Source organism: Amblyomma mixtum, chromosome 10 (assembly GCF_055824585.1).
Source record: "Amblyomma mixtum isolate Tamu chromosome 10, ASM5582458v1, whole genome shotgun sequence".
In the NCBI taxonomy this organism is placed as follows: domain Eukaryota; kingdom Metazoa; phylum Arthropoda; class Arachnida; order Ixodida; family Ixodidae; genus Amblyomma; species Amblyomma mixtum.
In genome coordinates, this window is record NC_143021.1 from 174,027,525 (window position 1) to 174,054,262 (window position 26,738).

Below are 26,738 nucleotides of genomic sequence, written 5' to 3' on the forward strand. Positions count from 1 at the left end.
TGGGCACGGCGGCACTTCAGGCATGTGGTTCACCAACCCGCTGGTCTTTTTCGTACAGGTGATCGTCACAGCGCTGTCGACGCCGGTGGCTCGACGCGATCAACCGCGATGGTCAACGCCCGAAAGGACGCAGCTTGTGTGCGATCACGGTCGGCACGAGGCTGATACGCTTCCTCTCGCGGACATCAGCATCGACCGGCGCTACTGCATGGCACTAGGTTCGATAACGAACAGTGACGAAGACAGCGCCTCCATGGCGGTGGATCGGCCACGACCCAAATAAAGGCAGCAGATGAACCAGGACGGATTCTCGGGCACGGCGGCACTTCAGGCATGCGGTTCACAAACCCGCTGGTCTTTTTCGAACAGGTGAGCAAATGCTACGGCAAGTGCTATCGGTCAAGCGCCCCTTACCTTGTAGTGCTGCCGTGCCCAGGGCTGCTCTGTCCAGTGTTCTGTGATTTACTGTATGCCGTGAAGCTTCTACTGCTTGCCGGTGATATTGAAACCAACCCTGGACCTGATATGGCGCATCTAATGAAACAGCTACAAAGTATAGCAGATGACTTAAAATAAATAAATGAAGAAAGGCTTGTCTCCATCTATACAAAATTACAAAACTTGACCGTACTGTGCAGTAAAATATCAACATGTCTGCACGAGATTGACAGCCTAAAGAAAACAGTGATGACCCTTGAAATGAGAATAGACGATCTGGAGAATCGCTCACGAAGGTCTAACCTAATAATATATGGAATTTCTGAGGATGAAATTGAGGATCGCGACACACTGGAAAAAACAGTCAACGAGAAAATTGTTCAGGACATCCTAAATATAGAGCCCGTTACCATCGAAAATTTGATACACTGGGCTGGCCTACGAATACGAAAAAGGCCAGACCGGTTATCCTTAAACTGCTCGACTCACGGGACTAATCTCGAATACTAAAGAACTGTACAAAGCTGAAGGGATCGGAGTACTCGGTCAGTGAGGATTACTCGGCCCGCGTACGTAGCATACGAAAGAAGTTATGGGAGACTGCGAAGGAGCACAAAGACAAAGGGGACAAAGTTGCTCTTGTCTTTGATAAGTTGCGTGTTAACTGTGAGTTTTTCTTCTGGGGTGATGGGCAGAACCGTGTAATGCCAGTGGAAACCAAAGTCAGTCCTACGAGTCCCCCAAAAAACAGTCAAAGCGATGCAATAACATTGTGGCCACGCCGCAACCAGCAGAAAAAGTAATAACTTTTGCTGACATCAATGCTCGAAGCATCCTAAACAAGGTCAGCGTGGATGTTTTGGCGAGTTGGTTGCTCATGATGAAAAACTGTAGCGCTCGAGACAAGGACACAACGAAGACAACAACAAGCCGCCGCGGTAGCTCAGTGGCTATGGTGCTCGGCTGCTGTCCCGAAAGACGCGGGTTCGATCCCGGCCGCGGCGGTTGAACTTCTTTGGAGGAGAAATTCGAGGCCCGTGTACTGTGCGATGTCAGTGCACGTTAAAGAACCCCAGGTGGTCGAAATTTCCGGAGCCCTCCACTACGGCGTCTCTCATAGCCTTAGTCGCTTTGGGACGTTAAACCCCATAAACCAAACCAAACCAAGACGACAACACATGCGATAGCGCATGTGTTGTCGTCTTCGTTGTGTCCTTGCCTCGAGCGCTACAGTTTTTCATCCTAAACAAACTTGATTCTTTAGAAAGCTTACTTATTGGCATAAAACCCGACTTTATGGCCGTGACTGAAACGTAGCTCATGTCCGATATCATGGACACCGAGGTTACGCCCCCAAATTACGCGTTAATTCGCAAGGATTGCAAAACTCGTGGTGGCAGCGTAGCCATTTTTGTGAACAAAAAAAATACAAGTCACTGTACTTCCGGATATCGAAGGCGTAGAGGCAATCTTTTCCAAACTGATAATTGGTTCCTACTCGATAGTGGTGGGTTGCGTTTATCGCAGCTGATCAAGTGATCACGACTTTATGCTGGTATTATATTGCTATATGCAATGTCATCTTTTAGGTACCAGATTCATCTTGCTTGGTGACAGTGACAGTGATTTTATTTTATTTTCTCACTATACAGTGAAAAAAAGGAACCAAGGGAAAAGCCATTCAGGCACGGCTTGAGTTGTCCTTGGTCCCACAACAAGCGCTGGCAGCAGTGAGAACAGCGCAAAAACAAAGCAAAATACGCAACAATAAAAATGGAACCCTACCAAGTGTTACAAACATGGAACTTTTTAAAACAAACTACATACACCAATTTAGTGCATATCACATGGTACACAAAATAGAATAAGATTCAGTAGTTTCAACAGGTGAACGGCAATGAAATCAGAAAGTGTCAGTTTAGTAATGTCGATACCCTGATTTATATAGTCATTTAGCGTCCGTGGTAACTGATCGCGCAGCAATTGTCGAGCGTAATTAGACCAGCAGGTAGATATTTTCCAAAATGGAGCAGACCTTCAACCTCCCGGATATTGACTGGCTCACAGTGTAACATCACTCCGCTTCTTCAGACTATTTTTTAGATATTATGCTACAGTTTAATCTCACTCAGATTGTAAATCATCCAACACGGCTGCAAGGTTCTTCAGTAGCATGCTTGATCTAGTATTTCTAAGTCACCACTATCCACTCCATAAAACTAAAACTGAAATACTAGACGGAATCTCCGATCACAAACTAATCTTATGCAGTGTCCCTATCAGTAGCACGCTTTCTCCGCCACGACCGCAAACTTTTGTTCATGATTTCACTAAAGCTGACGATAATAGTATTCTAGATCATCTTTTCTTCGAGTTCGACACATACAAAGAACTTGCAAGCGATGCTTTTTCTGACATTGAATCCTCATAACGGATCACCAGTTCGGTTTCAGAAAACACCGCTCCAAAGAAGACGCTCTTTTAAGACAAAAAGAGGTTATTTTGGAAAATTTCGAGAAAAAACTTACAACTTTAGGTACTTACTTAGATTTCAGCAAGGCATTTGACCGTGTAAATCATCCAATATTACTCCAGTATTGTATTTGGTCATACTTGACTGGCCGGCATCAATATGTTGAGATAAACCGAAATAAATCGCACTTACAAGAAATTCAGTCGGGTGTCCCACAGGGAAGCATTTTAGGACCCATTCTTTTTCTTTTCTACATCAACGATATTGTAGAAATTTACAGAGATTGCACAATTGTCATATATGCAGAGGATTGCACAGTATGGATATCTAGACAAAACTTAGAAGAAATAAAAACAGATGCCAGTTTATTCTGTAACAATCTGCAGGAATGGTGCCGAAAAAATAGCCTGATACTAAATGAATCCAAAACAAAATGTATTCTTTTTCGTGCACCCAGAGTCCTACCTGGAATATCTCCCACCATTACTTTCGGTCCGTATACATTTGGGCTGGAAACGTGTGTGAAAACGCTTGGCGTGTTCTTTTCCGAGCACATGTCCTGGAACGAGCATGTTCAACATCTGTCGACAAAGCTAAGTAAGATTGTAGGTACAATAAACAAACACCGTCACGCCCTCCCACCAGCTACAAGAAAGCTCTTATATAATGCCCTTTTCTATCCACAACTTCGCTACTGTATACTGCTTTGGGGAAATACCACCAAGTCAAACATCAATAAACTTGCCTTAATACAAAAAAGCGTCACCCGCATTATTGAAAACACATCATTTTTAGAACACACAGGACCCCTTTTTCTCAAACCTTGCATTCTAAAAGTGGAAGATATGTACTCCTATAACCTGTTAAGTAAGTACAAGAATGCAATACAAGGAAAATCTGAGACATTTCTTACCTTAGCTAGACTACAAAAAACAACAAATACCTATTCATTTCGCTATCAGTCACCATGGCTCATTCCATTTTCCCGTACAATGTGCGGAAAACAACGACTAAAACACGCCATACCGCATGCGCTCAATGAACTGGATGAAAAACAAATAGACATTCTGCAAATGTTGCACAAGGGAATTTTTAAAATTTTTGTTTAACCTGTACCGCGGATTTCTTTTTTTTCTTTCTTTCTTTGTTTTTTAAATCTTGTTTCAAGTGTCTATTTTTTTTTCATTGTTCTGCACGTGACAATTGACAATTGACTGCTCTTTAAAGAGGCCTGTTTTATCAATTTTTGTAAAACTATGTGCTGTGCAAGTGCTTGCTGTCTGGGTGGCCGGAGCTTTGTCAAGCTGCAACTAAGCAGCTCTTTCTTCCGTCACCTTTTTTGCTCAAGCAAAATAAAGAAACTTCTTCTTCTTCTTCTTCTTCTTCTTCTTCTTATGACAAAGCTTTAAAACGACTGTCTCATATTGTATACATAAGTTGGTCCCACGAAGAAGGAGGTAAATAAAAAGACGTAACCCGTGGATCTCCCGCGAAGTCATACACGATAAGCGCAAAGTTAATCGCCGCAAAAAAGCTCTCAAGGTGAACTCTTGCACGAAAACAAAAACCCATCTTAACCTTGCGATACAAAGCATGAAACATCGAATAAAGACTTCTAAATTGCATTACTTTAATAACAGCCTCAATAGCTTTATAAGAACGTCCCCATTAAAATTTTGGAGCTACCTAAATCCTAAAAGACAAAGTGAAAGCCCAGCCTCAAAAGAAGAAAGCCTTGAGGTAGCCAACGAACTGAATGATTACTTCGCGTCAGTTTTTTCTAACGATAATGGTATAGTCCCTCATCAGAGCTCACGAACAACGAAACACATTGACAAACAAACATTGACATTGACAAACGAAACACATCACTAACTGTAACCGAGACTGGGGTTCTTAACCTGTTGTTAAATCTGGACACAAAAAAAAAGGAACCAGGACCAGACAACATCCCAAATTCATTTCTAAAAAGATACGCCTAATGGATGGCTAGGTATTTGTGCTTACTTTTAAATAAATCGCTCTCAACATGTATTTATTTTATTTATTTATTTAGAACATACTGCAGGCCTACAGTAGGCCCAAGCAGGAGGGGCGAATACATAATATATGCAAAAAAGAACAGGTTTAGCAAAATTGAAAAATGTTAAATAGAAGTTGTAACACAAAATACAGCAATAAATACAAGGCTCAGATGCAAAATACAAAAAGTAAACGTAGAAATAAATGGCTCTCAAATTAAATGCTGTGAAGAAAACATAGAGTCAAAAGAATCAGCTCTGGTTAAGAGATCTGGCGGACACCTGTTCCACTCCTCAATGGTGCGTGGAAAAAATGAATATTTAAAGGCGTTAATCCTAGCATTGTAAGGGGTGAATGACCTTCCAAAGGAATGAAAAATAGCCAAAATTATTCCGATACACAAATCAGGAAACAGGGCAGATGTTATTAATTACAGACCCATGTATATCACCTGTGCAGTGTCTAAAGTACTCGAACACATCATACTAAAACACATAACCGTCTTCCTTGAAAATGTAACCATACTCTCCCCATTTCAGCATGGCTTCCGCCAAGGCCTTTCGACAGTAACACAGTTATTAGAATTAGTCCACAACTTATGCTACAGCATAGACAGACAAAAGCAAACCGATCTAATACTACTAAATTTTTCGAAGGCATTTGATCGGATTACACACATTAAACTAATTAGTTTAAAAAGTTCGTTTACCTTCGAACCAACAGATGAAAACTTTATTTTTATAATATTTGCTAGCCTTGCCTTTGCGATGCCTTGATTGCTCTTTTTGTTGGAATGTGTTTGCTTTGAAATGCCTTTTCTTTTTGTATGTGATGTAAGATATATTATGTTGATTCCTTTTCCGGTTGCGGATAAACCGTACATTCTTATTTTTTCGATTTCTTTTTTGTTATGTTCAAATTGTGAACTAAGTGCTTTGTATGTATGCTTTATATGCTTTCATTATCCCTGCCGCCGATGTAGTTTAGGGGAAGGGAACGTTGGCAAGCCGCAATAGTGCGGCTTTTTTTTCCCTCCTCCTCAGCCATGTGATTTTCTTTACATGTCCGGAATAAAGTTGACTTGACTTGACTTGGCTTGAAAAGTATTGAAAAGTATTTATTCGAAGTGTGTCTCATACACTTCAGGAATCCGTAATTTGTTCTTGCTTTTGGTGCTCTTATTGCCATGTGCCGAAGGGGATATGGGTTTTGTGGTAGTTCTGGTGTTGCAAAAACTGAGTTTCAAGATGAAATCTGTTATATGTTTCAAGCGCTAGCCGAAGAGTTTTTAATTGAAAAATTGTCAGTAACCCCAAGCTGTTCCACCACGAGTTCGTGCTATCCAAGTAGCCTAGATTAGCAAATGCTCGTAGGCCTTTTTCTGTAGTAAAAACAAAGCATTTAAATTAGTCTGTGTTGAGTCTCCCCATATCAGTAAACAATAGTGAAGATGCGAATTAAAATTAAACTGAAATAAAGTTGCTTTTTGAGCCATACAGGTAATAGAAGTCTAAATTTATTTAGAAGGCCCACTGATCGCGAAAATTTTTTTCTGACTTGATTAATATGGTTAGTCCACAGCAGGTATTCATTAAATATAACTCCAAGGAATTTTATCGACTGCACTCGTTGTAAAACATTTGAATTGTATAATATGATTGGCTCATCATCTATGACTTTATTTTTAGCTCTGAATATTACATACTTCGTCTTCGTGATGTTTAGTTCTCACCTGTTGGCCCTCAACCATAATGTGAGGTTTTCTAACCAGAGATTTGCTCTACATTCTATTGCTTGTAAACTGGCGTCATCAAAGAAAATGTTTGTTTCGTCAGCGTATAAAACTGTTTCGGAGCAAGGAAGAATATTAACAACGTCATTTATGTGAACTAGGAATAGAATAGGACCCAGTATTGAGCCCTGTGGCACACCAGTGCGTATAAGCCCGTAGCTTGAAGGTATGTCGTTAATCATTGTGAATTGTACTCTGGATGATAAGTAGCTCTGAATAAGATTAAATGCAGAGCTTCGTATCCCATAGAATTGTAATTTGCGCAGTAAAATTTCGTGACAGTCCGACTCGAAGGCTTTTCTAAAGTCTAAGAATAGCCCAAGTTTAAAAATTCTGTTTTCTATATTGTTAATTATTTTGTCCTTTATGTGAAGTAAAGCTTTTTCCGTAGATTTCCATTTCTGAAAGCCATATTGTTCTTTTGCAATAGCTCCGGTCTTAATGAAGTACGAAGTAAGGCGGGTATTGATGACTTGTTCAGCAATTTTGCAGAAAACCGGCAAAACGGGTATTGGGCGGTAATTATTAGGATCATTATAGCTTCCTGTCTTATGTATCCCACAAACTCTTGCTATCTTTAATTTATCTGGAAACCTGCCTTCTTTGAGCATTTGGTTGCATATATAGGACAACAAAGGTGCGATAATATCAGATACAGCTTTCACTACCTCACCCTTGATGTTATCAGCTCCAACGGAACAGTTATTTTTGAGACGCATTATATACGAGGAGATTTCGGCTGTAGTTGTTGGGGAAAGAAATATCGAAGGCTTTGGTCTGCCTTTAAGATATGACATTGGATCAGTGCATGCTGTTTGCGCAGACTGATTTTCAGCAACCGTCAGGAAGTGTTCGTTAAACATGTCTGATAAGGGACGACCTCTGAGTGGAACGCCATTTATCACAATCTCTACTGGAGTGTGCTCGGTTCGTTTTGATACTAAATTGTTGTATGACCTCCATATCTGATTAGGGGCAAGTTTATTAGCGAACGCTTTTGCGCAATATTCGTGTTTTGCGGTTTTTAGATCAGTGTTGAGCTTATTCCTTACAGCTTTATACAAGTTTAGAATATTCATGTCCTTGTGCTTCAAAAAATCAGCAAAGAGATTGTGTTTTTGCCTTATTCTTTTGTACAGCTCTTTCGTAACCCACGGCTTCTTAGACTTTTTGTACCTAGAGCAGCGGACTAGAGGAAAGGTGCCATAATAGGCAGCTTGAAATTTTTTTCAAAGTCATCGTAACAGCGACTAGGATCTTCTTCATTAAAAACGAGTGACCAGTCCACCTCTGAAATCATGCATCGAAAGCAATTTATAGTTTCGTCATTAATTTTTCGATGGAAAGTGTTAGCTGCAGGGTGTCGAACCGGAACTGAACCCGAACCCGAAACCGGAACCGAACCCGAATTTTCGCCCGGAACCGGAACCGAACCGAACCCATATTTTTTTCGCCATCTTGGAACTGAAACCGAACCGGAACGATTCAAAGGAACCGTTCCGAACCGGTTCGGGACCCGGTTCAGCCCCACTTTTTTGCATCCCGGCATACGTGTTGTTTTCCAACAAAATGAGATGATCTATCGCATAAACTTACCCACCCGTAGCTGTCTGCGCTCGGAAGTGCGAAAATGATACCCAGTATATGTGACAGCAAACTCACAGGAGGTCTCGTGCCTGGGAAGAAGCCTAATTGACGCTTCTGTAATGTACTGCCGCCAATTGTAAACACTTGTACGTCAGGTTTATGTGAAATCTTGAGTTATTACTCCTCTCTTTTACATTTTTGCGTAAATCTTTAATCAAAATGTTAGGAGTGCTCTAACTCAGTAAAGTACTATAGACACCACCGAGCGCCTATATAACCACTGAGCAATAGCAGTGGGTAGCGCAACATTTAATTTTGTAGACGCTCATTGTCTTAGGCAGCAAGTTCTAAGTAAAACCCCTCGCGATGGGCCTGTAGGGCAATAAAGAAAAAAATGGCTCAATGGCTGTGGTGCTCGGCTGCTGATTCCAAAAATACAAAAACCAGCGTCCGTCGAAAATCCCCAGCTGGCCTCCGTTAATCTGAAGCCCTCCGTCTGTGATATAGCCCCAATGTCTACTCGACACGTTAAACCTGATATATTGCTACTAGCATTACCAAAAGAAGGATGTATAAATTGGTGCAGCTTCTTTTTTTTAGAATCCGCATATTCTTGTTCGCGCGCGACGGAAATAAGCAACGAAAGGCGGGTTCATGGCAACGGTAGAGATGTACTAATAAGGAAAGTATTAAATACCGATTACACAAAAGGGCAATGCGGAAATAAATGTGCTCGCTGGCATGCGATAGTGATTACGCCCAAAAAGATGCTACTGCGATGCAATGTAACTACGATCGAGTGATTTCGTTATTGCCGATTCGCTGAAATCGTTCTGCTTCTAAGAAAAAATTGCTGCCAGTCGCCAGAGCGCGGCTCCATCATCTGTTCTCGCACTGCTCGATCTTGAATTGTCTGTCTGGCGACTTATATCTACTTTTCGTTGTCATTTCCCGTTCTTCGTGTCGGACGCGACAGGCTTATGATTTTTAGTGTTTTTTTTTCTTAGAACGCTTGGGCCGATGAACACGTTGAGCCTTCACAACAATCTTGCATGGTTGTTCGAACCAATTCGAACCAATAACGGCGCAACAGAAAACTCTGTTTACAGATGCTTTAGACTACTCGGCTATCTTGTAGGCTTCTTTTTATGGTTGTTGCATGGAATATTTGGAACCTCTCTGACCCTCCTCATGCCTTACTTGACCGCATCGAAATCAGCGACCTCGGCATAAGGCCTCATGCCACCATAACTCCCTGCCTCCGCCTGCACATGAAAACTACAGACGGTGCACACGCCATGAAAGGGGAACCAGTCAGGAGGTTGAACTTACGCAACATATTCCTCCTGCGTTAAAGTGCACTGTTGTCTGAACAGTGACCTCGTGGAACGGGGCGGTTCTGCGTCCTATGAACACGAAGAGTTCGCACGGAATTCCAGAGTTCTTCATCGCAGACATAAATGTTATAATTAATGGGTTTTTAATGTCAATGGGATGTTAATGGGATGTCAATGGGTTTTTAAGAGACTCCTTAAGTATGTCCCAAAAGAATACAGCATCATGACAAAAATACCCCATAAACCAACCAACCAACCCAACCATTTTATTGCTGAAATTGTTTCTCGTTGCTCGGGCAGGTAGAAATGCACTGACCACGGCAAAAACGCCCCTTTGGCGCGAAGGTACGTCTTAACATGTAAGGTCCATGTCTAAAGGGTGAAAAAGGTTTTTGTGGCCGATTAAAACTAAGTCGAGCCCACTTATAGCGAACCTGACGGTCACGCAGGTTCCATTCGTTATATCTGATGTTCGTAGCAAGTGGATTCTTCTTACAACAGCCAAAAATACTAAGGCTGCTAAAAGGGGCAATTATTTCTTACAAAGCTGCGTTATGCGTGCCTACTTGTGCAAAGCAGAGACTGCCGCGATTCTTTCCAGGCTATCTAGGGCGATCATTTAATCTTTGTCGAGACCTCGCTGCCAAACATCAAGTTTGGGGACGGGGTATAACTAATCATGGATGAAGTGTGCATGGCAACTGGTGGCAGGTCGGCCACGTAAATGAGACTCCAGGCAGTAGGAAGAGCTCGCACTTAGTGTTCCACGTCTCCGTCAGAGCAGGCGCTTCTTCGATTTTGTGGTCCGCAGGAACGTAGTTATCCGAGGAAACATCGGGTCGGCTATGGATCAACGAAGCGTTGCCAGAAATCTGCAGTCATCTGGTCACGCGTGTTTTCGAGCTTCTTCTGTCGTTACTGGGCTGATGCAGAGACGAAGTAGCGCAGCGCTTGTGGCGCAGAATGCATCCGTTGCACTGTCCGCTATATATAACAATGCCTGCACATGGCAGCGGCGCCAAAGATTGAGACGACTGGGTAGGCTATGATTTGGCCACCTAGGATTTAAAAATTATCTGATAGATGTTTTAGTTAATCCGCGAGATTGGTCTGTAGCTTCGCTTTTGATGATGCCCCTGTCTCACGCGCACCGCGCTTCTTCTACTCAGGATGCTTTGCCGAGCCGGCGAACGCGTAGGCAATGATTGCCCTCGTTGGCCATCGACGCGGGTTTGGCCGGCGGTTACTTACTATTTCAATAGAGAATTATAGCATATCGTTGCCGTGTTTACTTTACCTTTCACAGTGTTACCGGACGCCGGACTTTCCGGTTAGCGCTGCGTACAACGTGCCGCCTTTTAATTCCATTTCTGGGTTGGCATGTTCTTTCCGGGGCGGTGTCGTGAAGGTTGAGAGGCGCTATTTCCTCTGCGTGCTTAGCGGAAGGACGACCACTACAACTTCGGGGTAGTTCACCGCGCTATCTCGTTCGCTGTAACCGAGTGGTGTGGCCAGAGTTGTTCGCTGTATCTGCGACGAATTTCCGTTGCCCTTATGCATATATTTTCACGGTAGCGCCACATCCGCTCGTATTAAGCGACCGTTCGTTATATCTGTGGCCATTCAAGTGGGCTCCACTTTACATCCACTGACTTCGCTTTAATAGACTAGTATCAAGAAAGTCTAGGTAAGGCTGTAGATGTATTGGTAGAGGAAGTAATGACCGATCGCAACATTTGTCATCTGCCTTCTGGAGAGGCCGTGCAGGTAAATAAAAGCGAAGAGTGAGAAAACCGAATGAATCAGCGCTCGCGAGCATGTCCAGAAAAGACAGGCGAGCACTTAACAGGTGCCAGAAAGGGGTTGTTTTTAGTTTCGAAAATAAATGCCTGAAACAAGTTGGTGAACCAATGGTGCACGCCAGATTAACCACTCTTTATCACTCTATCAAGGGCGCAAAAAATTCTGTTGACGCAAAGGTTGCCTTTGATAGCGCCCCGGGAAAAGTCCAAAACATTCTATCACAATCAAATTTCTTACTTTACTATAGTGAGAAGCCACGATTAGCTCTGTGTTTGATGACATTGAGCTATAGGGGCTCGATATATACTATAACACGAGTCACAAAGGCGATATCGAAGAGGTGATTTAAATAAAATGTTTGGTAAGCTCCGGATTTTAGGGAGAGCCAGTGCTCCCACGAGGCTCTCGTTGGGTAAGGGATAGGCGGTGGAGGGATTCGCGAACATTTTCTTACCATGTAGTAAAGGAGGGGGGGACTGGCAAGTCGGTTTCGGGGTGACGGAAAGGTATCTGTGTCTATGTATACGTGCCGATACATGATAGTTTCGTTTCTCAGTAGTGCGCGGGAACGTAGAGGGCGCGTGCGGCGGCAATTTTGGGGCCCCGTAAGTACACTGCGTACGAGAGAGTCCCAACTGACGAAAGCTTCAAGGGAGACCTGTTACTCGTCCTACGGGGTCTCCCAAACTGCAGGGGGGTCCTGTAGGTGCAAAATCCATCGGCTTTTCGTCCCACACCTCATAAGGTGAATTATAGCGTATATACATAGCCGATTTTCAATAATTTCGAGTTCATTTCATTTTGCGGCTGTTGCCGTAAATTCGTCTTTTTGCTGCGGACAATAAATAAAGTGGGTAAAATGAGAACATCTCGCATTAAAAAATTTTTTCATGCTCATGTAACGCAGTAAACACGACAAAAGGAAGACAGGCGACGACACGAACGCTGACTCATAACAGGTTATTTTATTCTGGGAAAAGTATATAAAGGCGCAGGACACAAGAAACAACCCGAAAAAAACAGAACAAAGGTTAAAACTTAAAACTGTGATGTGCATACTGCGCATGCACATCACAGTCGAATTGTGACGTCTTTTTCAACGAAATTAGAAGAGTAACTTCTATAGTAGACGGCACTCCCCTATCTCCTGGACCTCACACAATGCCAAGAAAGCCTGACTCCTTATCTACCAAAGTGATAGATGGTGAAGCAACACTCTCATCTGCTTCCCCACTTAGAAAGACAAGTCTCCTGTTTAATCACCCTGACCGCATTTTTAGGGAGATGGTGGAGGCCTTTATGATCAGGAAGGATGCAGATGAGCGTGTTGCTTCAGCATACATCAGTTTCGTAGAAAAGGAGCCAGGCTTTCTTGGCAACTGTGTAAGGTCCAGGAGATAGGGGAGTGCCGTCTACCATGGAAGATAGTCTTCGAATTTCATTGAAAAAGATGTCATGACTCGACTGCGATGTGCATGCGTAGTATGTTTTTTTTAGTTTTAATCTTTGCTCTTATGTTTTTTTGGATTCTTCACTGTGTCCTGCGCCTTCATATACTTTTCCGAGAATGTAATAACCAGTTGTTAGTCAGCGTCGGTGTCGTCTCCAGACTTCCGTTTGTCCTGTTTACTGCGCTGCTTGAGCAACCGCTACCAACTAGCCCAGTTTTATGTTCTCGTAAACAAATCTTGGCATTTTTTATTTTGTATAGCGATGTGCAAGAAAAAAGAAAACGCACAGCAAGGCTGACTGAAACCCATCTGCGTTGTAATTTTTTTTTGTCCCGAACCCGTTTGAACCCGTTTGAACCGGTTCGAGACGGTCCGAACCGGTTCGAACCGGAACGGAATGGCCCTCTGGAGCCGAACCCGGAACTGAACCCGAAAGGCGTGAACCCGAACCCGAACCGAACCCGAAAAAATACCGGTTCGACACCCTGGTTAGCTGTGCTATTAGAAAAAGTTTTCCTCGAATGGGGCAAAAAGACAAAAAAATGGAAGATGGTCGGTAACATCGCAGGCCATCACACCCGACTGGACATCATTTGGTAAGAAATCAGTGAAACATAAATCGAGAGCAGTTCTGGTACTTGTGGTAATTCTTGTTGGCAGGTTTATAACATTTGGACAACTGTAGGTAGACATCATACTAATAAAATCTTAGAAACTGTATTTTCAGTGAATATATCTATGTTAAAATCACCCAGCACGACAAGATTGGCTATTTCCTGTAAACGAGTGAAGTACACTGTCAAGGTAGGAAAAAAAGCGTTCAACTTTACCAGACGGGAGTCTATAAACAAGAATTATAATAACACCATAGGATTCGGCAACAAGTACCTAAAAATCACAATCAACAACGGAAAACGACTCTAGGGAGGCGTGTGATACGCCATCACGAAAATACAGAGAGACACCGCCCACTTTTTTGTTGTCTCTGAACAAAGACACATGAGAATAGTCTTCAAATTGAACAACATCAGATGAATCAGTGAACCAGGTTTCTGTAAATGCTATTACATCAAATTTATGCTAAGTAAGTTCCGATAAGCGCCAACGGCATCTTCTTTGTTTCGAAGACTTTGCGAGTTTAAACGAAACATAGAAAAGGGCTTATTTGAATCTGAAGGTAATCCCATTACTGTATCGTTAAATTCATGTATCGCGTAGTAACTGCGGTTTTGTGAAGATGCTAATAAACTAAATTCTACTCTAGGTCCTGGCTCTGTAGTTAATTGGATTAGCAACTACTTATCAGGCAGAACACAATTTGTAGAAATTAATTATCAAGCCTCCCACATAGTAAATGTATTGTCTGATGTACTTCAGGGTTGTGTCTTGACACCTGTTCGGTTCTTGATTTTCATAAACGATCTGGCGACTAATCACAACGTTAATATACGACTGTTCGCCCGTAACTGTGTAATTTATCGTGAAATTAATACAATAGAGCATCATGAAGCTCTTACCAACGCATTACATTCTATAGCAAAATTGTGCACCCACTGGCAGATGACACTTGATGCTACTAAATCTGCTGTTATGACAGTTTCTAGGAAGAAACATAAATCCAACTTTCGGTATACTATAAATGACACACCACTTCCTGCACTGACTAATCATAAGTATCTTGGCGTACTAATAACCCATGACCTCCGGTGGAACGCTCTCGTGGACAAAATCACCTCAACAGCTTTGAAACGACTTTTTTTTCTTAGACGTCACCTCACATTAGCCCCTTTACAAACCAAGCTTTTAGCCTACAATGTTTTGGTTAGATCTGTTCTAGAATATGCTAACGTCTTTTGGTTTCCTTATACTAATCAAGATAAAACCAAACTTGAAGCCGATGAGTAATTACTCCCTTATTACAAATCTACTCCACCTTGGGGGTTTCCCCTAAACATTTGACCAACACTGTTCCACTTCGAGTTATTGATCAATTCGCTCTCGCCCTACCATATGCTTGCCGTCCCGGTTAGCTCAATTGGTAGAGCGACTGCTCCGGTGAAGCGGTGATCCCGGGTTCGAACCCCGGACCAGGACGAATTTTTCTTTAACTACGAAGTTTTTGAGAAAGCTGTATAGCTTTCCTTTGTAGCTGTATGGCTGCGCTCGGGTGGATGTCAATGAGTAATTACTCCCTTATTACAAATCTACTCCACGTTGGGGGTTTCCCCTAAACATTTGACCAACACTGTTCCCACTTTGAGTTCAATTCGCTCTCGCCCTACCATAAGCTTGCCGTCCCGGTCAGCTCAATTGGTAGAGCGAGTGCTCCGGTGAAGCGGTGGTCCCGGGTTCGAACCCTGGACCAGGACGAATTTTTCTTTAACTACGAAGTTTCTGAGAAAGCTATACATTTGTAGCTGTATGGCTGCGCTCGGGTGGATGTCAATGAGTAATTACTCCCTTATTACAAATCTACTCCATCTTGGGGGTTTCCCCTAAACATTTGACCAACAGTCAAGAGAAACAGTGGTAAAACTGACATTGGAGCGAGTTGGTACAGCATGTTTTAAAATTTCCAGCGCACACAGGACAGGGACAAAGAAGAGAACAGCACAAGCGCTGACTCCCAATTAAGCGTATATTCGCAAACGTAGAAAATATATGGTCAAAGGAAAAACAAAAACATCAAAACTTATGCAGTCAGGCCGGCGCGTCCAGATATGAAGATTCCCGCTCATGCAGGACAACAGAGCGGTCACTAACACATGTAGGCTGGTTTTTGTAGATATGATACGTTTGTGATACCTCTCTTGTCAATTGATTAGGATGCCTAAACAAAAACACTTGTTATATCGAGTAAAGGCTTACAGCCCCTGCGCTCCATACAGTGCTTGGCAAGATTTGTAGAAGGCGGTTTTTCTAACGTCAAGGTATGCTCTTGTAAACGAACATTCATGCAACGGCCAGTTTGAGCGACATACATGCGCCCACAAGACAGCGGAATCTGGTACGCTACACCTTTTTCGCATTTGATGCACCGGTTTACATGGTTTACATTGCACACTTTCCGCTTATCAAGAACAGCAGAACCAGACCGCTTGTCAACCCTGGCACAAATACTCCTAACTTTTTTCAGGGCTGAAAAAATTACGTTCACATTACGTCCACAAAAGATACGGGACTACAATAAGGCCAACTATTCTCGGATTAACACTGACCTTGACACTTTCTTTCGGTTCACATTTCTGCCATATTTTTCTTCTAGAACGGTGCATGAAAACTGGGCCCTTTTTAGGGCAAAGATCTGTGAGTTGGTTGACTTGCGCGTCCCATTAGTCCGTGTGAGCAAGGATAAGTGTAATCCTTGGTTTAACAAGTCCCTTAGAAGGTTTAGAAATAAAAAGAAACGATTATATAAGAGAGCCTTACTGACTAGCAATCAGAATGACTGGACGTCTTACAAAGTCTGTGTCAATTCATACTGTGCTGCCATACGTGACGCGAAGAATAAATTATTTTCTTATGATGTCCCCGCATTGTTAAAATCCGCGCCTAAAAAGTTTTGGCAGTTGATTGCGCCGCAGCAAAATACTAATCACATTTCTCTGTGTAGAGACGCACATGTTCCTGTTCCTGATAATGATATCCCCTCTGCGTTCAACAAATTCTTTTCATCCGTCTTCACTAAGGAAGATCATTCCAGTGTACCATTTGTCCCCGAATTTGACTGGCCGTATATGGAACCCATTACTGTTACTCCTGAAGGCATATCACTTCTGATCGACAACCTCAACCTTTCCACTTCGTGTGGCGTTGATATAATTAATTCGAAGGTACTCAAAAATACTAAGCCGATTTCTAGCGAAATATTATGTCGTATATTCCAGCAATCACTAGAGACAGGTCAACTCCCTGCAGAGTGGAAAATGGCAAAAGTCATTCCAGTTTTCAAAAACGGTGATAGAAATTCTCCTGACAGTTGCAGACCAATATCGCTCACATGTATATGTTGTAAACTACTTGAGCATGTTGTTTCTTCTAATGTTCGTCGCCACCTTGAGTCCAATAACTTTTTCTTTCACAACCAGCACGGCTTCAGAAAAGGTTATTCGTGTGACACTCAACTGCTCGAGCTAACAACTGATCTAAATTTTAATATGGATAAAAATGAACAAACAGACTGCATCTTTCTTGATTTTTATTTATTTATTTTATTTATTTATCAATACTGCAATCCCCTCTGGGGATTTTAGCAGGGTGGGATACAATAAATACATAATGAAAACAATAACACAGACAAAGCATATAATACAAATTAGATCCATGGAGCGTATAAACAGTTAAAGACAACACGTTTCTAAACAATACCTAAAACAAATGCCGACAGTGATGATTTTGAAATTTGATCATTGGTTAGTAGATTCCATTCAGTTACTGTTCGGGGAAAGAAAGAATACTTAAAACAGTTATTATGGGTGCTAAAGGCGGTTATTGTGCGACTGTGTCTCTGCCTTGTAGAATACCCAGATGAAAAACTAACTATTCCCGTGAGGTGGGTTTATAATGACCGTTAATAAGTTGAAAGAGGAATTTTAGTCGTGATACACGGTTTCTTTGCGTTAATGGTGGCAGGTTTGCTTTCATTAGTAGTTCGGTTACTGATGTACGTCCAAAGCTATTATATATGAAGCGAACTGCTTTTCTTTGCACCATTTCCATCTTGGTGATGTTAGTCTTGGTGAAAGGGTCCCAAATTACACATGCATAGTCTAGTATCGGCAGAATTACACTTTTGTATGCGAGCAGACGGACAGAAGGGGTGGAAAGTCTCAAAGCCCTCCTCAAGAAGAATAATTTGCGGTTAGCATTAGCTACTACATATTCAAGGTGCTTAGTCCAAGTGAGATCATTAGTGATCCAGAGTCCTAGATACTTGTAGTGTGTTACTTCGGAGAGAAATATGTCGTTAGTAGCATATGGATATTTAAGCTTGTGCTTTTTGCGTGTAATGGTCATAAAAACAGTTTTTTGAAAATTAATTGACATTTGCCAAGCTTTGCACCAGGCAACAACTTGTCCTAAGGCATTGTTCAGCAGTTCCTGGTCAGCGGCGTTCTCTATTTCTGAGTACAATACACAGTCGTCAGCATAAAGTTTAACCTTAACGGGAATGCCATGCAGTACATCATTAATGAACAAAAGAAACAAAAGAGGCCCAAGCACCGAGCCCTGCGGGACGCCAGAGCCAACTGAAAGTCGTTCTGAATGGTGGTCATTAAAAACAACAAATTGTTCTCTGTTCTCAAGATAAGCCGCAAGCCAGTTAATTAGTTGAGAATTTTTCAGTATTGCACCTAATTTGTGAAGTAACTTTTTATGAGACACCTTGTCGAAAGCCTTTGAAAAATCCATAAAAACAGCGTCTATTTGTTTCCCATTGTTAATTGCTTTAGAAAAGTCATGCACTGTTAGAACCAATTGGGTATTTGCAGAGTAGCCTTTTCGGAAACCATGTTGATGCTTCGTAAGTATATTATATTTCTCCAAGAATTCTGAGATATGATTATGAATTATGTGTTCCAAAAGTTTACATACCGTAGATGTTAAAGAAATTGGGCGGTAATTTTGAATGCACTGCTTTTTTCCTGCCTTATGTAGTGGCTTCACTCTGGCAGTCCTCCAGTCGCTCGGCACTTGTCCCTCGCACAATGATCTCGTGAACAGAACGTGCAGGTATTTTGAGGCCCATTCTGCATACCGCTTTAAAAATGTGTTTGGAATGTTGTCCGGACCGCAAGACTTTTTAATGTCCAAATTTAAAAGCATGTTTAGTATTCCTGTTTCACTTATTTTAACATCGGGTATAGGTGACGTAGGTAATTCGAAAGACGGCATTACGCCATTATCTTTAGTAAAGACGGACTTAAAATGTTTATTAAATGCATTTGCTATTACCTTGCCATCGCACACATCTTTACCATCAACATGAAATACATCACATTCCTTGGGAGTCGGTGAAATAGAACGCCAAAACTTTTCTGGAGCTGTAGTTATGAAACTGGGCAGTGATTCACCATAGTAGCGTTGTTTATCGGCATATACTTGATTTTTAAGGCGGGAGGAAATTTCGTCAATCTTTTTTTTGACCGCCTGTGCAGCATGGATTTTTAATCTTTTCTTAAGACGCTTCAATTGCCTTTGGAGTCGTAACGTCTCACGGGAGATCCAGGAGTTCCTACCGTTTTTATTTTTAGTTATCAGCGGGACAAAACGGTCAATGCACTCTTTTACTAATTTTTTAAACCTGCACCAAAGCGAATGCACATCATCCGTGCTATCTGAAAAGGCATCGAAGTTAAGCGAAAGTATGTCAATGATTGATACATCATCGGCTCGAGAAAAGTTTGGGTAAGATGGATATTTAGGCTTGCTATCCAAGACGGCATCAGCAATGGTGAGTAGGACAGCTTCGTGGTCCGAAATTCCAGGTACTATTTCGTAATTTGTATCTGCGCCTATTGATCCGCTGACAAAAAATAGGTCAAGGACTGACTGAGAACTGCCCTGAATTCTTGTGCTTTGTTCCACAATTTGCAATAAATCAAAGGAAAAAGCAATGTCCAACATTGCTTCACCTAAACCGTCATGTTTTTCAAGTGAGAACGTCGACCAGTCTATATTAGGTAAATTAAAATCACCTGACAATATAATACGATCACCAAGTTTGACATTCGTGTACAAATATTGTTTGAGATCGTCTAGAACGGAAACGGTAGAACTAGGGGGCCTATACATTGCTGCAATAACGTATCTAACATTTCCATAGTATGACAGAAGCCAACAGCCACAGAAACCAAAGGGCACAGGGGATTTTTTTTTTTAATTAATTTATTTATTTTGTGGTGTTGATCAATTTAGAATATTACTGAATATGTTATCGCTTAAAGATAATTGATTAGAAAAGCAGAAGAAAAAACAACCACATGCCGCCGGTGGGATCCGAACCCAGAGGGATCCACCCTCTCCGTTCGATGACGTTCTACGTCACACCTGCGGTAACTCAGGACGTTCTACGTCCGCCGCTTATGAATGTGGGTGGCGCTGATGAACACTCTCAAGGTTAGGTTACTTGTAAAACATAAATACCCCCGAAAGCAGAAGAATTGACAGCCGTCGCCGTAGCTCAGAGGTAGAGCACCGGACGCGTAATTCGGAGGTCGTGGGTTCGGATCCCACCGGCGGCATGTGGTTGTTTTTTCTTCTGCTTTTCTAATCAATTATCTTTAAGCGATAACATATTCAGTAATATTCTAAATTGATCAACACCACAAAATAAATAAATTAATTAAAAAAAAAAAAATCCCCTGTGCCCTTTGGTTTCTGTGGCTGTTGGCTTCTGTCATATTTATAACGAGCCCCTCATTACCCTTCCCTTGTTTGCTTAATTGCTTAGCGAGGGCCTCGATTCTGGCAGCCTTGACGCCATAGGAAGCATAAGAGGGTTCTCACGCAGCTTCCACCCTCTCCGTTCGATGACGTTCTACGTCACACCTGCGGTAACTCAGGACGTTCTACGTCCGCCGCTTATGAATGTGGGTGGCGCTGATGAACACTCTCAAGGTTAGGTTACTTGTAAAACATAAATACCCCCGAAAGCAGAAGAATTGACAGCCGTCGCCGTAGCTCAGAGGTAGAGCACCGGACGCGTAATTCGGAGGTCGTGGGTTCGGATCCCACCGGCGGCATGTGGTTGTTTTTTCTTCTGCTTTTCTAATCAATTATCTTTAAGCGATAACATATTCAGTAATATTCTAAATTGATCAACACCACAAAATAAATAAATTAATTAAAAAAAAAAAATCCCCTGTGCCCTTTGGTTTCTGTGGCTGTTGGCTTCTGTCATATTTATAACGAGCCCCTCATTACCCTTCCCTTGTTTGCTTAATTGCTTAGCGAGGGCCTCGATTCTGGCAGCCTTGACGCCATAGGAAGCATAAGAGGGTTCTCACGCAGCTTCCACCCTCTCCGTTCGATGACGTTCTACGTCACACCTGCGGTAACTCAGGACGTTCTACGTCCGCCGCTTATGAATGTGGGTGGCGCTGATGAACACTCTCAAGGTTAGGTTACTTGTAAAACATAAATACCCCCGAAAGCAGAAGAATTGACAGCCGTCGCCGTAGCTCAGAGGTAGAGCACCGGACGCGTAATTCGGAGGTCGTGGGTTCGGATCCCACCGGCGGCATGTGGTTGTTTTTTCTTCTGCTTTTCTAATCAATTATCTTTAAGCGATTACATATTCAGTAATATTCTAAATTGATCAACACCACAAAATAAATAAATTAATTAAAAAAAAAAAATCCCCTGTGCCCTTTGGTTTCTGTGGCTGTTGGCTTCTGTCATATTTATAACGAGCCCCTCATTACCCTTCCCTTGTTTGCTTAATTGCTTAGCGAGGGCCTCGATTCTGGCAGCCTTGACGCCATAGGAAGCATAAGAGGGTTCTCACGCAGCTTCCACCCTCTCCGTTCGATGACGTTCTACGTCACACCTGCGGTAACTCAGGACGTTCTACGTCCGCCGCTTATGAATGTGGGTGGCGCTGATGAACACTCTCAAGGTTAGGTTACTTGTAAAACATAAATACCCCCGAAAGCAGAAGAATTGACAGCCGTCGCCGTAGCTCAGAGGTAGAGCACCGGACGCGTAATTCGGAGGTCGTGGGTTCGGATCCCACCGGCGGCATGTGGTTGTTTTTTCTTCTGCTTTTCTAATCAATTATCTTTAAGCGATAACATATTCAGTAATATTCTAAATTGATCAACACCACAAAATAAATAAATTAATTAAAAAAAAAAAAAATCCCCTGTGCCCTTTGGTTTCTGTGGCTGTTGGCTTCTGTCATATTTATAACGAGCCCCTCATTACCCTTCCCTTGTTTGCTTAATTGCTTAGCGAGGGCCTCGATTCTGGCAGCCTTGACGCCATAGGAAGCATAAGAGGGTTCTCACGCAGCTTCCACCCTCTCCGTTCGATGACGTTCTACGTCACACCTGCGGTAACTCAGGACGTTCTACGTCCGCCGCTTATGAATGTGGGTGGCGCTGATGAACACTCTCAAGGTTAGGTTACTTGTAAAACATAAATACCCCCGAAAGCAGAAGAATTGACAGCCGTCGCCGTAGCTCAGAGGTAGAGCACCGGACGCGTAATTCGGAGGTCGTGGGTTCGGATCCCACCGGCGGCATGTGGTTGTTTTTTCTTCTGCTTTTCTAATCAATTATCTTTAAGCGATAACATATTCAGTAATATTCTAAATTGATCAACACCACAAAATAAATAAATTAATTAAAAAAAAAAAAATCCCCTGTGCCCTTTGGTTTCTGTGGCTGTTGGCTTCTGTCATATTTATAACGAGCCCCTCATTACCCTTCCCTTGTTTGCTTAATTGCTTAGCGAGGGCCTCGATTCTGGCAGCCTTGACGCCATAGGAAGCATAAGAGGGTTCTCACGCAGCTTCCACCCTCTCCGTTCGATGACGTTCTACGTCACACCTGCGGTAACTCAGGACGTTCTACGTCCGCCGCTTATGAATGTGGGTGGCGCTGATGAACACTCTCAAGGTTAGGTTACTTGTAAAACATAAATACCCCCGAAAGCAGAAGAATTGACAGCCGTCGCCGTAGCTCAGAGGTAGAGCACCGGACGCGTAATTCGGAGGTCGTGGGTTCGGATCCCACCGGCGGCATGTGGTTGTTTTTTCTTCTGCTTTTCTAATCAATTATCTTTAAGCGATAACATATTCAGTAATATTCTAAATTGATCAACACCACAAAATAAATAAATTAATTAAAAAAAAAAAATCCCCTGTGCCCTTTGGTTTCTGTGGCTGTTGGCTTCTGTCATATTTATAACGAGCCCCTCATTACCCTTCCCTTGTTTGCTTAATTGCTTAGCGAGGGCCTCGATTCTGGCAGCCTTGACGCCATAGGAAGCATAAGAGGGTTCTCACGCAGCTTCCACCCTCTCCGTTCGATGACGTTCTACGTCACACCTGCGGTAACTCAGGACGTTCTACGTCCGCCGCTTATGAATGTGGGTGGCGCTGATGAACACTCTCAAGGTTAGGTTACTTGTAAAACATAAATACCCCCGAAAGCAGAAGAATTGACAGCCGTCGCCGTAGCTCAGAGGTAGAGCACCGGACGCGTAATTCGGAGGTCGTGGGTTCGGATCCCACCGGCGGCATGTGGTTGTTTTTTCTTCTGCTTTTCTAATCAATTATCTTTAAGCGATAACATATTCAGTAATATTCTAAATTGATCAACACCACAAAATAAATAAATTAATTAAAAAAAAAAAAATCCCCTGTGCCCTTTGGTTTCTGTGGCTGTTGGCTTCTGTCATATTTATAACGAGCCCCTCATTACCCTTCCCTTGTTTGCTTAATTGCTTAGCGAGGGCCTCGATTCTGGCAGCCTTGACGCCATAGGAAGCATAAGAGGGTTCTCACGCAGCTTCCACCCTCTCCGTTCGATGACGTTCTACGTCACACCTGCGGTAACTCAGGACGTTCTACGTCCGCCGCTTATGAATGTGGGTGGCGCTGATGAACACTCTCAAGGTTAGGTTACTTGTAAAACATAAATACCCCCGAAAGCAGAAGAATTGACAGCCGTCGCCGTAGCTCAGAGGTAGAGCACCGGACGCGTAATTCGGAGGTCGTGGGTTCGGATCCCACCGGCGGCATGTGGTTGTTTTTTCTTCTGCTTTTCTAATCAATTATCTTTAAGCGATAACATATTCAGTAATATTCTAAATTGATCAACACCACAAAATAAATAAATTAATTAAAAAAAAAAATCCCCTGTGCCCTTTGGTTTCTGTGGCTGTTGGCTTCTGTCATATTTATAACGAGCCCCTCATTACCCTTCCCTTGTTTGCTTATTTCCATAGTATGCTTTACAAAAAATACACTCTACATTGGGTATATCAGACATTGGGAAAACTCGCAAGGTTGACTTAAAGAGTATGCTAACGCCTCCACCTCTACCATCACGGTCTTTTCTGTACGAACTGTAGCCAATGGGTACAAACTCACTGTCAAATACTGTGTCGATAAGCCATGTCTCAGTCAAAACCGCAATTTCTGGATCGTGCAAAAGCAAAAGAGCCTCCAACTCAGCAGTCTTGTTTAGAACACTCCTGCAATTAGCATTTAATATTTTCAGGGTCCGAGGTTTATTGGTGAGAAGTCAGTTTGATTTCTTTTTAAGCCTGAAGCGAGAACCTTTCGCTTCGTCCCAACCAAATAGGACGTTATCAACGCTTAGTTTATCGAATAATAACTTTGCTTTGGCTCCTTCGTCTCTCTCTTCTTTACAGCTTTTCCATAATTGTTTGCGTATTTCTCGAACTCGTTTTGAATAATCCTCAGCTATTGATATGCCGGAGTCTTTGAGCTTATGACATGATTGTAATATGGACATTTTTTCACGGAAATCGAGGAGTTTTAAAATGACAGGTCGCACCTTGCTTGCTTCCTTTTTACCCATTCTATGGCATCTTTCGACGCCACTTACCGTTAAACCCAGCTTTTCCTGAAAAACGCTGTTTGTTACTTTCTCTTCCAGTTCCTGGTTAGACTCAATGCTGTCCTCCTCTATACCGTAAATGATAAGGTTATTTCTTCTACCTCTGTTTTCTAGGTCGAAGGCGTTTGACCGTGTAGCCCACTGCCGTCTAATCTCCAAGTTGTCAGCACTTCGTCTTGATTCCCTAACTTTATCATGGCTCCGTAACTTCTTTTCCTTTCGCGAACAGTTTACCTTTGTTAATAGTTATTCTTCGCCGTCTTCTTCTGTTACTTCTGGTGTTCCTCAGGGCAGTGTTCTTGGTTCTTTGTTGTTCCTTATCTATATTAATGATCTACCAACTAACATATCATATGTTGTGCGCTTGTTTGCTGATGATTGCATAATTTACCGTGAAATAAAATCGACTGATGACCATCACCTTCTTCAGCAGGACATTAATATTATTTCTAAGTGGTGTGAAATGTGGCTCATGACGCTCAATTCCTCCAAATGTAAAACAATGACTTTCAGCCGTAAACGTTCAAATTCCGAGTTCTGCTACTCCCTGAACAACGTGCCTGTGGCTCAGACTACCTCGTATAAATACCTAGGCATTCTTTTATCACCGCACCTATCATGGACCGAGCATATCACTTCCATCTGTGCTAAAGCATCTCGCTCCCTTGGTTATCTCCACCGCAACCTAAAAAATGCGCCTGCGCATGTTCGCAAGTTAGCTTACGTGACTTACGTTCGCCCCCAGCTTGAATATGCATCTCCGATATGGTCACCACATCAAAACTATCTGAACTTAAAATTAGAATTGATACAAAACAGAGCTGCCAGATTTTTTTCTAACAATTATACCCGCCAATCAAGTGTGTCTGAAATGAAAAAAGAACACAATCTCCCGCCCTTAGAAAAACGCCGCCAAGTCGCGCTTCTATGCTTAATACACAAGTACGTGTACACAGATAGACCATCACCTCTGCCACTCAGCAATCCACTGCGCACGTCTCGACGCTTGCATAATCATCTTAGTTTTTCTCGCATTTTCGGCCGTACAAAAGCGTTCAATTCATCTGCACTTCCTCGTGCCATTTCACTCTGGAATGATCTTCCTGATGCAATTGCATCGTTAGCTAACCCTGCGTCATTCCGTGAACATGTGTTAAACTTATACTGCTAGCGCTAAGTACATGTGTTATTTTGTACAGCTTACATGTGTTACCATGTTAGCCTTATTTTTCTGTGTATATGTATGTATGCACCTGTAAGTATTGCGCTGTGTAGGTACGATTTAGTTTTCTGTTAGTTCTTGTGAATTATGTTCTGTTTTGATACTTATATACCAAGTGTTTGCCTCTTGTTGCTGAAATCCCTTTTGATACTGTAACCCCCCTCACACAATGCCCGTTCGGGCCTGTGAGGTTCAATAAATAAATAAATAAATAAATAAATAAATAAATAAATAAATAAATAAATAAATAAATAAATAAATAAATAAATATCTTTTTCCCCCCTTTTTTAGTTGATGTGAACAGCGGTGAACATATGGAAGAACCGCTACCTTCTTTTTCTTTCCTTCATCAGCACCCCTGGGTGATGGCCTGTTGGCATCCTTAATTATTTTAACACCTTAATGCAGGCAAGAGTCAAGACATTATCTGGAAAACCAGGCAATCTTAATCTATTTACTTGCTCAGAAAAACTATCATTCAAAGAGCGACTGCAGGACTTGAGTAAAGAAGACTACAAACAGGCCACAGCAATACCACATTTAACGATTTTTGAATGACCGGATTGAAAATTTAAAAGGGGCCTAACTGACCTTGGGTAATACATCCAGCATACATGGTCCTGCTCGAAAGAAAGTCTAATATCGAGGAACTGCAAACGCTTGTCTGTGGGCGTTTCAAAGTTGAATTCCAGACCACATACATTTTCTTTAAAAACCTTGAGGACATCCACCACCCGTCTAGTAAAGTCAGGTCTATCAATAAAAATTACATAATCATCAACATACCTGAAAATCATTTTGGAAAGGTCACACAAATTCTTTTCGATGCATCCCGAGAAAGAAAAATGTCACTGAGGACCGGAGAAACTTTAGAGCCTATGGAGACACCGTTTTTTCTGCCATACCGCATAGCGCAATTCTATGCGGTATGGCAGGAGTGGGAAAAACACAAAATGCAAGGTAACAAAATGCAGCAAAATGTACAAAGTGAGCACTACAAAAAAGTTAAAATCACAAAC

The 26,738-nt window shown here is 42.3% G+C and overlaps 1 protein-coding gene across 1 annotated transcript in view; it reads left to right on the forward strand.

Moving 5' to 3' along the window:
- The first annotated feature begins 687 nt into the window (after positions 1 to 687).
- Positions 688 to 26,738, forward strand: part of LOC149327780 (uncharacterized) — a 35,384-nt gene continuing 9,333 nt past the window's right edge. The window contains exon 1 of the mRNA XM_089564971.1: positions 688 to 734. Coding sequence (XP_089421097.1) covers positions 688 to 734 — 47 coding nt within the window. The remainder of the gene's footprint in view (positions 735 to 26,738) is intronic.